The sequence below is a fragment of the Cheilinus undulatus genome, linkage group 22 (genome assembly GCF_018320785.1).
Source record: "Cheilinus undulatus linkage group 22, ASM1832078v1, whole genome shotgun sequence".
NCBI lineage: Eukaryota > Metazoa > Chordata > Actinopteri > Labriformes > Labridae > Cheilinus > Cheilinus undulatus.
The window spans coordinates 20,688,518-20,701,763 of NC_054886.1; the positions used below are offsets into that span (position 1 = coordinate 20,688,518).

General features: G+C 39.4%; 1 protein-coding gene across 1 annotated transcript in view; it reads right to left on the reverse strand.

Annotated features, from left to right (window-relative positions):
- Positions 1-13,246, reverse strand: part of LOC121504712 (glucosidase 2 subunit beta-like) — a 213,528-nt gene that overhangs the window by 113,342 nt on the left and 86,940 nt on the right. Inside the window, exon 10 of the mRNA XM_041779733.1 lies at positions 6,733-6,802. Coding sequence (XP_041635667.1) covers positions 6,733-6,802 — 70 coding nt within the window. The remainder of the gene's footprint in view (positions 1-6,732; positions 6,803-13,246) is intronic.

Here is a 13,246-nt window from a genome sequence, read left to right on the forward strand (position 1 = left end):
TAGCTAACATTAGCAATGACATTTGAGACCTCAAAAAAGGAACCCCATAGCGATCTGAAAACCTTCGAAGATGAACTCAAAACGGTAACGAGACAAGAAATGGCTTCCCTAAAGCACAACATTGACTGCAAACTCATGGAAAGTAATGAAAAAGCTACAGGAGCCACAGACGAGCATAGAGGAAGCCCAGGCTCGCACATGGGAATCTGAAGAAGACAACTTGCAGACAAGAGACCTGATAACCAAGATAACTAAGCAAACATTTTATTAGCAGGATAAATAACCAACATCGAAGCAAAGTCCCAAAGAAATTATGTCCATTAACCCTAACCATTTAACATTTACCCTTACACCCAAGAAGTCTTCTGAGAGGTATCAAGGAAAATTGGAGCTACGGTGTGGTGTGTAAATCAACACAGACACCGTCAATAATAGTAGTAATATTAATGCTAGCTCATTTGACTGGTACCAAAAGAATCCTTTAGATTAAGTCAGGGGTGTCAAACTCAAGGCCCAGAGGGGCCATACCCAGCCCTTGGTACAGTTACACCTGCCCCGCCAGATCATGTCATGTTTTCATTACAACTGGCTGTGCTGTTTGCGGTCTGCGGATTTGTGCCAGTATAAAAATCTATACTTAGTCAGGAAGTGATTGAGTTTGACACCCCTGGATTAAGTAATAAGTAACATGTTGCCAAACTAAAACTGCTCAAATTCTGCAACTGTGTAAAGTATAAAGCTCCACAAAATTATTTATAACTAATGTATTAAACTTACCTACAATAGGACATATATGCTACACCTCTGTCTTTACATTGGCATTTATAAATTTAAACTGTAAGCTGTAAAAAACCCAAGAAATAGTCCAACATCCTTCATTTCCTCATTCTAAGAATAAAAAAATCACTGTAATAGTTGCTGGTGGCTGCTCAGTGTTTGCACTGTATGTTAGCTTTCATGGCTTGGATTGTGCCTCTCTCTCTTTCTCTCTTTCAGACTCTGAATCAGCAGGTCCCTTCGGTAAACAAGGCAGAGTGATTGTTGGATTTGCATATTCCTGAATAAATCATATTGCATTTCTGCGATAAGCAGCACACTACTGTTTGCTAGCTTTTCTCCCCCCCCTCCCTTTTTCTTCCTCCTCTCTACACCATTCACGCATGCTGCTGCCACGAATTAACCCTGATCACGAGGGACCGCGGTGAGTGAGAGAAAAAGTGCTGCTCAAAATTCATGTTTTTCGGCAGGAGGGGGGAAAAAAACCACGCCACTGGCCCCTGGTGAGGGCCCAGGGCTTGCCAACTATGTGGATGGTTAATCAGGCCTGATAATGATGCATACCCATGTCCGCCACCAAGGACAGAGGATGGCTGCGGCGCTGGATGGTGGGAGATGATGGGGGTTTGAAAGCCTGGGAGGAGAAGGAGGTGGAGATTAAAGAGAGGACTGAAGAGATGGAGGTGGAGAGGAGATAAGTGGTGGAGAAGGACTCCCAAAGATGAGTCTATGAAGGAATGCTGAAGAAGTCTGCAGGAGGTGATTCAGTGTGGGTGCAAATTACCTCAGAAAGCATATGGACATGTGCACACTAGCATCAGCGTGTCTAATGGGGGATCTGGTTCTTAATATGAGCACATCTACATACTGTAGCCCCTTTTTAATTACAGCCCTGGCATGCTAAAGAAGAAGGAAAAAAAACTCCATTAAAGCTGCAAGTAGGCCTCAGCCTTTTCCCCCATCAGTTCAGCTGATGACTGCTTTTTTTTTCTCATTCCCCGTACTTCCTTCGGAGAATTGGGCTGGTGGTATTTTGGCTGTGAAAAGGAAACCGTCGGACGGCAGGGGCATGAATATTCCAAATGACTAATGTTGCACATGCTTATTTTTGACATATCTGGCTTCCGCGGGGAAATAAAACACTTCTAATGCAGGGGGACCATCTGTTATCTGTTGCTGGTGTTTCAGAGCAGCCACACACAACCACCGAAGTACACACGGACGCGCGCAGGCAGACAGATCGACACATTCTCACACAGCAGGAGGCGTGCACAGACAGTAACACACATGTATTCAATCTATCGAGAGGATGCACAACAGACAGGCTTTAAACTCCTATACAAATTGAACACTCCTTTTTTTTAAATTCAGCGTGTTTGTCAAACGTGCGGTAAATCTCGAAGCTGTAAGGTGACACTTTTTTATGCTAGCCATAAATACTCGGGCCTGTCTTCTTGCGGCAGCTGGAGCGGGATAATATGCTTGCAGTGAGAAGGGGGGGGGGATAAACTCGCTGCATCACCTTGAAAACACAACACAGGAAGCACACACAGTCTCTCTGCAACTACACGAGGTGCAGTCGCTCTGTGATGTGTTTGGAGCCGTGGCCAAAGGAAGAGACGTATGGTAAACAAAGCTCTCCCTTATGCATGGATAATCTGTTTATTTTCAGACAATAGCCAAGCTTCCGCATGTGCCAGAGTACTTCTCTTAAAGCGACAGAATATTTTGGATAGCTATATTAGCTGAAGGATTTGCTTTCAACTCCTGTGCTGGAAAACTTCTACAACAATGTCCTGTATATGGAAGATTCCTGGTGGTATTACATGTTGCTAAAACTACACTTGTTTTTTCATTCAACCCTCTTGTTTTAGGGATATTTAGTGGCAGTTACACTTAATGATGAATTATGTAGACATTTTGATTAGGGGATATGTTTAAGAGTTCTACATGTCTGGATTTGGCACTCTCTAGTGGTCTAAGAGCACCTTTTAAACAGACTGACCCTTTATCAAGCCCCTACCTCCGTGGCTACTGTTGGCTGCTTACAATTTGAAACCATAGCAAATACCCAGCAATTTCACTACCTTTGATATACATGTAATAGTTTGATTCTTTGTAAACTTGGCCTTGGCAAAAAATAAATACAAAGAGACACAGAAGAGTGTATAACAGGGCTGTCAAACTCAAGGCCCGGGGGCCAAATCCAGCCCTCGGTACAGTTATACCCGTCCCACTATATCATAGCATGTTTCTATTATAACTGGCCCACAAGAATGAGGTCTGCAGATTTCCTCCAATATAAAAATATAAATTTAACCTCGCTGATTTAAGATATCCTTGTTAACTCATTAACATTTGGAAAAGAAAAAAGTAAAAGAATGAGATAAAAAAAAACAGGTATGTGGGAGAAGAAAATAATTTGTATTTTCATTTCATATTTTCAACTTTGCATCTCACAATTAGAATTTAAACTTAGGATGTTGACTTTAACTCGCATATTTGGACCTTTTCAATTCAAAATTTGGGGGTTTTATTCCACATTTTGACCTTTTGGATTAACAGTTTTACATTTTAAGTCATATTCTAACTTTTAAAATTCATGATTTTGAATTCAATCCCTTATTTTGATCTTTAAGACTCACAAATTAATATCTAAACTTATACTTTGACCTTTAAATTAACAAGTAAAAATTGTATCTCAAATTTTGAACTTTGAAACTTTTAATTTTGAATTTTATCAAACATGTTGACCTTTTCAATTCATGAATTTGAATTTCGTCTCATAATTTGACCATTAAACTCATGATTTGGAATATTATCTCATGTTGTGACCTTTCCAACTCCTAACTTTTACTCCAATATTTTTATCTTTCATTCTTATGATTTGGAATTTTATCTCATATTTTGACCTTTACAACTCGTGATATCAACTTTCCATTTTAAATATTTGCCTTTTAAAAAAGTAATTTTGACTTTAATTTTTGTGTTTTGACCTTTGAACTAATAAATAAGACTTTTAATCTCAGATTAAGAGCGTTGATACTTATCATTTGACTTTTTTTATTAGTTATTTTAGTTTTCTTCCCTCATAATTCATTACTGGTGAAGAGGAGGTTGACAGTTTATGGTTATATGTTGGCTCTGTTAGGCTCTCAAGTTGGACCTTATTTTAAAAGTTATTAGATGTTTTATAACCTGTGTCTCTCTTGAGCAGAGCCCTCTCCACCAAGTTTGCTGCTAAGTACTGTAATAGCTTCTTAACATTATCAAAACCTCTCATCTTGTCAGTCAAAAAGTATGTCCCCTGACCTTAGAGCATATCTAAGTATTTTTCTTTAAAGATTTTGATCGGCTGAACTGCCAGTGTCATTGTCCAGTCAAATCCAAAGAAGAAATGCATCTTTCAGAATTAACTTTCATCTTAAGAAATGGGATAAAAACACTCCCCAGATAACAATGTTGATATCTCCAGTCACTCTTGCAGACAGCTCAGGAACACCTTTAACTGTGCTAAAGTAGCCAAAGACTACTGCCATGCAGTATACTAATACTCAGCTCAGGCAAAACTTTGTCTCACAGGAAGTGGTCCAGTAAGATAACATTACCAGGTATTCAACATGGTGTTAAATACTTCACAGCATACACATCTAGATGATTGAACATAGCCTGAACTTCAAATAGTTCACAGATGTTTAAACAAAGTTTGTTTACAAGCTGAAAAACAGGAAAGTTAATTGATACTATTTAATTTATCAGCACGGCAAATGAGAACTGCGGGTAACATCTAAAACTACATGAAAAATCACACAGTAAAAACGTAGTTTCACTGATATCACCTGCTGGTTTCTGAATAGGTGTTATGACAACGTTGGCAGACACTACACTGGAAATAATGGGTCCACCTTACTTTGGGTAAATCCAGAAAAGACAAAAAGGTGGAGCTGAGGAAGGCATGAAGCCTCCTAGCAACCAGCTAGACCTACAATTCGCCCACCTGTCAGTCAACACAGCTACGCCGCTAATTATGCAAATTTATGAATAACTCACAGACTTAATGTAATCAGACTGGATGAGTCATACCTAATGCAGCATTTACCATAAAGACATCAGCTATAGATTCCAAATGTGTTTCTTTCTACACAGTTTTATGGGTGCACATATTAAATGTGGACATTTTCATATGGGGTTAATGGGGTTCTCTTGACTTTTGCAGTCAGCCTCAAGTGGACACTCCAGGAACTGCAGTTATTTATTTATCTATTTATTTATTTATTTGCACTCTGGCACTGACTTTCCTTGATAAAAATCAATCATGGGGAAGGAAATTAAACCACAAACAGTTTTTATCCCATGTGAAAGATCTGAATAGATTCTCTTCAACAGCATCAGGCTGTGGTATATCACAAGGTTCAGTTCAGCCCACTTCTGTCTGTTGGGTTAGGATCCAAAATCAAGTTATAAAGATATCTGACTGATTAAAGGTTTTCCTCACAGTCAGAGAAATCAGAGAATACAAATACTTGTTAATGACTTTTTGTGGAAGTGAAAATGTCTTTCAAAATGTCCTATTTTCAACAACTGGGACTAAAGCTTCCCACCAGTTTTTTTAAGTGGATTCAGCCATGCTGGTGCAATATACTGCAAATGCACCAACAACAATCTATATCCTACTTTTAATACGAAACTACCCCTGCAATGGGCTTTTCCCACTCCCTCTGTAAAGCTTTTTTTTCTCCTCACATTTTTACACAGTCCACAACTCCCATGTTCAGCTCTGATGTGAGGCCATATATTTTTCTCTAAGACTCAATCCCAATAACCCATTGCCTCTGCTATTTAGCCCTGCCCCATGTTTAACTTTTTCAGGTCTATGGGTGGGGTGTGGTGTACCACAAGGTTCAGGTTTAGGCCCACTTTTGCTCTGTTGGATCAGGATCCAAAATCAGGTTATAAAGACGTCAAACTGACCGGTTAAAGTTTTTCCTCACAAACAAAGAGGTCAGTGAACACTAATACTTTTCAATAACCTTTTTTTTCCAGTGAAAATGGCTTCCAAAATGACCTACACCCTTCCAACAACTATGTGTCCTGTGGTTTGTCCATAAAGGCCTTGGTGAGGTGTGTTTTTTTTTTTGTTTGTTTGTTTTGATCTTTCCTTGTCTGATTTTGGAGTAAAGCTTCCCACCAATTTTTAGGTGGATTCAGCCATGCTGGTACAATATACTGCAAGTGCAGCAATAAGCTATATCCTACATTTCATAAGAAACTACTCTACCAGTAGCACGAATTAACCCTGATCACTGGCTCCTTAATAAGTGTACAAATGTCAGTAGTTTCTTTGTGAAAAAGGTTGGAATTTTACAACATGATCTAATGAAGTGGTCTTTTTAAAGTTATTTTTTATTAGAACCAAGCATTTCTTCCCAGTTGAACAGCTGTGAAGGCAATTTCATTGATTTTTGCCACTACCTGTTGCAACTCAAAGAGGCAAAGGGCCAGTCAAGATCAAGGAATGGGGTAAAGGTTAGAAATGTAGTAGTTTCTTTTTATTATGTCATGGTTTAATTTTGTGGTTCTGTTGCTTCTGAATGCAGGACTTAAGAACCTGATTTAGTTCCTTTTCATTTCCATGCTCTGGAATGACAATAAACCTTAAAATTCTTGATTTTTAGGGAAAAGCAACAAATTTTAAGAAGGCAGCTCAGTTATACGTGTTAAAGATGATCCATTATCAGGATCCTTAATACCAGCCTATAAAGCACCCCAGGTTTGTGACACAATAAAGCATTTAATTCTAAGAGTGAAGTGATGCATGTGAATATTTCCACACACAGAGATGTAATGTTAGTGCATCCTGTGGTTACAGCACCATAAACAACATGAAGAGGTTTTATAAGGGGGGCATGAGAGCAGAAAGGTTGGAGAGGTCAGTGAGAAGGTTTAATAACTTACCTCTGTCAGCTGCCTGTAAATGTGGATCTTCCCCCACCAGACTGCCAGCTGCACTGTGTGCGTCTTTGATCTACAGGCACATAATGGGAGCAGAGAGGGACAGAAAACAAGGTCAAAGGATCCATACACTTAGGAGACACTGGGAATCACCTGCATTAATGCATGAGGCTCCAACAAAAGCGTGTGTGACAGAGAGAAAGAAAGTGATCATTTTCAGCTCAAGTCCAAGACTCTAATACAAAGCTCCCAGCAGACGTTAAAAGACGCTGCGTGCTTGATGTTGCAAAATACAAGGTTCCTCTCTGTGCTCGAGGAGGCTCCCAGGAGCCTTTGAGAGAGAGTTTAATGATGAAAGACAACATGCCTGGATGCAAGTGTTCTGTTTTAGGGTCGCTGGGGAGAAACAGGCAGAGCCAAAACAATTTCAGGTCTTTAAATTCCCCTTTTTTAAGATGCCACGTCTGTTTGGAAAGATCCAAGTCACGTTGTGGATCCTCACCTTGTGGAAGGTTTTACAGAGATAATCGCTAAATCCTTCTGAGAGTAAATATTTTTCCTTGCTAAGCTGCAGCAAAATATTGGTATACCCGATATAAAAATATTGACATTTATCTCTAGCTGGAAATCTACCTGAGGTAAGAAAAATGTGTGTTATTACAGCTGTGCTATATTCTGTTGTTGATGCTTGTAGGCATTCTCTATTGTGAGTTTAAAAAGAATGAAAATGTGGTGCAGAGCCTCACATCTATCCATAGTTTTCATGATACTGAAGAGGACTAAACACATGATTCCCCCACATGGGTCTGATTTGATGACTTGTCGCATACTGACATTTTTCCATCACTGGAAAACCAGACTGTAAACTCAGCCGTGTGAGTGAGAGGAGTTGCCAAATGCAACGTGACTCACAGACTGAGAGGAGAACAGAAACCTGCTTAAGATCACTGTGACATCCCGAGCAGTATTTGCCGTTTAGACATTTTAAAAGATTGGACTGAATACAAATGTGAAAGTTGTAATGCCAAAAAAAGTCACCTAGTTACACTTTAGAAAGTGTTCTGAAATCATATTCCACTGATGTCATTTTTGTGAACTCTGTCAGTTTATGTTCATCATCTCCAAGTTTCAGTGATCCAGAAAATAAACACTGAGCTCTGTGTGCTTTAGGATTCTTTCCTTTAAGTCCAAGGCTTATCACTATGGTCAATCTTAAGGTAAAAATGAAAAACTCTGATTTTATATTAGAGCCTGTCTGGTTCTGATGCATATATCTCCCAATGTATTAAGTAGACGCAACCAGATGACGATAACCGTGCCCGCCCAAAGAATTGGCCCCTGATAAACACAGAGAATGGGCCCTCCCCAGGTCTGATTTATTGATGATATTGATGTCTGTATGTTGAATCACTAGTATTGGTGCTAGCATCCTGCCTAACAGTCCCCCCCTAACAGTTCCTATGCTGGCAATTTTTTCAGGCTACTTTTAACCTGTTTCACCAATTTTTTAATCCATTTTTGCCACTTCTTTTTGCCACTGTTGCCCATTTTTGGGATTTTTTTTTTCTTTTTGCCAATTTTATCAGTTTCTGTCAATTTTCATCCATGTTGGCTGCTTTTTTATTTATTTTCTTTTTGAAGGATTTGTCCTTTTTGGCACTTTTTGTCCATTTATGCAACGTCTTTCTGCAACTTCGTAGTCAAATAAACTTCCTTTTGCCATTTACCACCCATATTTGCCACTTTCATGCTGCTTTTGCCAATATTTTGTCAATTTTTGCCAGTTTTTGCCCACTTTTGACCAATTTTACCCATTTTTGCCACTTGTTTTTTTACATATAAGCTGCTTATTGTCTGTTTTTTGCCACCTTTGAAAATGTTTTGCCTTTTTTCACCCATTGACATGTTTTTAGTACTTTCTCACATTTTTTTCACCTTAAGCCCATTTTTGTCTCTTTTTACCCATTTATGCAATTTTTTATGCTGTTGGCTACCTTTAAGCCACCTTTCACCCAGTCTTTGTCTCTTTTATTTATGCTATTTCTTTGTTTATTTTGTCCCCCTTTCACCATTTTTTGTTTTTTTTCACCCACTTATGCCACTTTTTTGTTGCTTTTTCCCACCTTTCTGCCACCTATACCCATCTTTTGCCACCTCAGCCCATTTATGGCACTTGATTGCTGCTATGTCTACTTTTTGCCATCTTATTACTACTTTTTTCCTTTGTATGGCACTTTTTGTCCCATTTCTCCAAATTTTGCCTCTCTTTGGCATTTTTTTCTGACTTTTTCTAGCCACCTAACTGCATTTTGCCAACTTTTGCCCATTTCAGCCTTGATTTCCTTTGCCGTTTTCCCCCTTTTTGCAATTTTTTTCTCCCCTTTTTGCCCCTTTGTGGCCATCTTTTGCCACTTTTTATGCCACCTTACCCCATTTTTGCCACCTTTTGCGCAGTTTAGCACTGTTTGTTTTTGACACTTATTCCCCTTTTTCTTTTGGGCCATTAATGCCAATTTTTTCCCACTTTTTGCCCCTTCCTGCCCATTTGTGCCCCTTTTTGGTCATTTCTTGCCACTTTTTTCCACCTTACCACATTTTTGCCACCTTTCATCTATTTCAGCATTGTTTTTTTGCCACCCACTGCCAATTTTGCCGTTTTTGTCTATCTTAACCCATTATTTCTATTTTCCACTTTCATCCATTTCTGTCACTTTAAACCCATTTTTTATTTCTTACAATAAATATATTATTTTCCAAAAAAGCTGTATCTTTTTCTTCTACTTTATTTTCTGACATTTGTGCACATGATGGCCTGGCTATGAAGTCTGACACTACTTTCCTAGTCATTTAGTTCAATGCGCCCATCCACATTGTTAACATCACTAATAAAAAGGTAATTCTGTTTTAGGAAAAGTGGTTTACGTTCTGAAAAGGCTATATTGTACATCAGCATAAATAATAAATTCATTGTTGTTGCGTTGATAAGGGTGGTCTTTATCCACTTTTAAAAAATAAATCTGATTACAATAGACCATGATTTTGCAGACATCCATGGGCCGCCATGGCCGGGCCCTAAAAGCTCTCCCGTTTATCCCCTGTTATGGGCAGCCTTGCTCTAACCATTGCTCAGTTTGCTATGGTGGCCTCAACAAGGCATGTCTCCTTCACATATTGTTGCACTGAGAGAGGCAGAGATAATGGAGGTATCACATCAAAGTCAGTCTTTTCACTCTACCTATCTTTTCATGTCCGCATCATTCCCCTGATCCTGTTCGTGTCTGGGAACGAGACAACTGGTGAAGTAAAAACCTTCAAGCGGCAACATATGCTTCTTCAAGAAGTCAGCCTGCACACGGAAACAGTCTTGCTCTTGAAAACTGTCTGCCTTTGAAGGATCTTTATTCTCTGTTCCCACAGCTGCCAGAAATGCGTGTAACGGCTTAGACATACAATGGGCACACCAAGGGTATTTGTCCACCGAGAGCCGGGCCCTGGTAAATGAAAAGAAGGGCGCACATACCCAGGAAGTGCCTAATTAATTGACAAGCAGATATTTCTGAATTTATAAGCATCAAACAGACTTCATTTTGTTCCCTCACCACCATCCTTGCCAACCCGGCTTCCCAGGCGACTTACTTAAGAGACTTATCTTATAAATACAGCCCTAATCAAAATAAATGACTAAAAGCTCTGAGGGAGTTGAAGGCTATACACATTTACATCAGAGGAACTGATGCAATTTAAATAGCTGCCTGTGTGCCGACTCGAGGTTCAAATCAGCAGGAGTCCTAACTTATGTAATACATTCAGTGTTGTTTTTTTCTGTTGTTGTTGCTCGGTTTGGCAGACCTATATTCAAGACAGCCAAGTAGGAGAGCTCTGACCCCCTTCTATGTGTGTGTTATGTTGAATTCCCGCAGCAGCTGGCTCAGTTGGTGAATGTGTCATATTTTACAGAAACATTTAACACTCAATGCGTGTGTTCTTGCATTATAAGAACAGTAATAATAATAATATGAAGAAGAATAGCTTTATTTCCAAAAGACCTTCAAAAGTAAGACTTTAAAAGTGCTATGAGAAAACCCAAACTAGACTTTAAGAAGGCAACACAAGCAGATTCTTCAGGCATTATTGCCTCAGTCATACCAATCAAATTCCAAAAAGCTCTGATGGCAATAGCCTATTAGCACATTTGCCGCTGCCATAACTTAGAATTTTACAACAGGCACCAGGAAAAAAACAGCAAATCATCCCAAGTTTCATTCTGTTAACTAGACGTTTTTAACATTCCTTATTACAAATGAAAACTGAGTCGCGCCATCAATTGTGCCTTATTAGTCCTCATAAACTGATGATCTCAACTGTAACCCTGCTTAAATGGTAAATTCCAACCATCATGGTCCAAGCCCGGATGAACAATACACTAAAATTTCTGAATTCTGGCTTCACAAGAGCAAACAGAGCATGGAGGGCACACTTCTTAAAATCAATAACACATAAACAATAGCTCTTAGCTTCCTATTAGCCCCATTACTTCAAATATAGCCCATTAGCACATTAGCTGCTACCATAAGTTAGCAGTTTACAACTGCAAAATACTATATCAGCTTGCTCTATTTCTGTGTTTTTACTGTGCAGCACTTGCGTAAACTATAGTGTTTTTAAAATGTGCTCTATAGCTAAATAAAGTGCATTGGATTGAATTGGATCTGCCACTGAAAAAACAGCAAATCATCCCAACAAATAGCAATTCAGTGTCCCCTTACTAGACACCATATTAAAACTCCAGATTACAAATGAAAATTGAAACTTACCATCAATTGTCCTGTAGTAGTCATCATTAAATGATGATCTCAATTGCAACCCAGCTAAAACAGTAAAATCCAACCATTGTGGTCTAAGCCCGGATGAACAATACACCAAAATTTCTGTCTTCTGGCTCCACATAAGCAAGCAGAACATGAAGGCCATACTTCTTAAAATCAATAGACTTAGTTGGGCTGAACAAAATGATTTCCTTCTTTGAGTCACTGAGTTAAGCAAAGTTTTCAGATTCCCAGCAGTACGACTTTTAAGGTTACGAGGCAGCCAAAACGTATGCTAGTGTTATCTGCATTGCAGTGTATAGAGACTTTGCCAAAGTGTATTATTTGGCAGAGTTGTAGCATGTAGATAGGGAACAAAACTGGACCTAAAATATGTCCTTGGGGTACACCACAGGTAATGTGAGTGATATAAAACCTACAAGACCTGTAGTCAGTGGGCTATTTGTTAAAGGTAAAAAGAAAGCCAACAAAGTCTAGTGCCCTTTAAGGAAGTTTTTAAGAGCCACTTCAAATTGCATGATCTACTCTATCAAAAGTTCCACCTAATTTTAAAACAAATCAAATCCTGCTCTCATCTCATACAAGACTTATCCGTATATTTACTGGTTCATATTATTTCCCCTGTTGGGCCCCTGGTAGGTTTTCTTCACAAATGTAGCAGACTGATTTAATCCGCCTCTAGCTTACAGCCTGCTACAGCCAGTCACTGATGTCTAGCTAAGGTGAAACCTGATGATGGATGGCTCATCGAGTTTTCCGTCAGCCAAAGTTTTGATGGATATGTTGCTGCCACAAAGCCCAGTACTGCAGATTGCACTGTGAAGCCCACATCTCTCAAAGTATTAAAGTCCAACAGGCTCTCTTTTTAAATCAAACACAAGCTGCTACAGTAATTTTTAACACTCGGGTTTAGCTGTACTCACGACATGACTGGTATCTCTGCAGAGGCACAAAGTTTAATAGCAAATGTGGAGGCAGAACAATGTTTGCTGAGCTCCCAGAATCCTCCTCTGCCTCGTGACTCTGCTGCTAATGCAAACTGAGCTTGAGTTCGACATTTGAGGAAGTCTCCGCAGAGTTTGACTTTTGGACAGGAGGGGCAGAGTGAAGGGTCGATCAGGGCCTTGTGCAGACCTTTTGCGGAGCTCTCACTCACGGCAACAAAATGTTCCCATGCCTCACAGGTCGCCTTTGTCAGGCCCTTACATGCAACCTGTTATGGCCATTTCAAAAACCACTGGAGCATTTTCTTACCTTCAAGCTGAACTAATGTTACCTGGATAAGGTTATGGAAAGAACAACCTTTATTCTACAAGAACAAAAACAACAATCGAATCCTCCCTGCATGGTCCAGATCACAACAAGCAGCCTGCTGTGAGAATCCCTTTTCACATCCACAAAACAAGTTACTCCTAGAAAATATTTGTGGGGTATTTGGCACGACTTTGTTCCTTAAAGATCAGCTTTGTCCAACTGTTTGTTAAATTTTGTGTCTGAGTTCCCAGAACTTGAACTTCTCATGAACTCAGAGAAAAATCCACTTCAGCTCAACAAATGGTACACAAAACAAAGCAGTGCCACTAAAGTAAACTCTTCTTGGACCACAGTGCCAGTGTTACATGCAGTATTATACTGTGAGCAATCTTTAATTTTAAAAACCTGGTGGAAGAAAACCACTTTCACTTGTTACA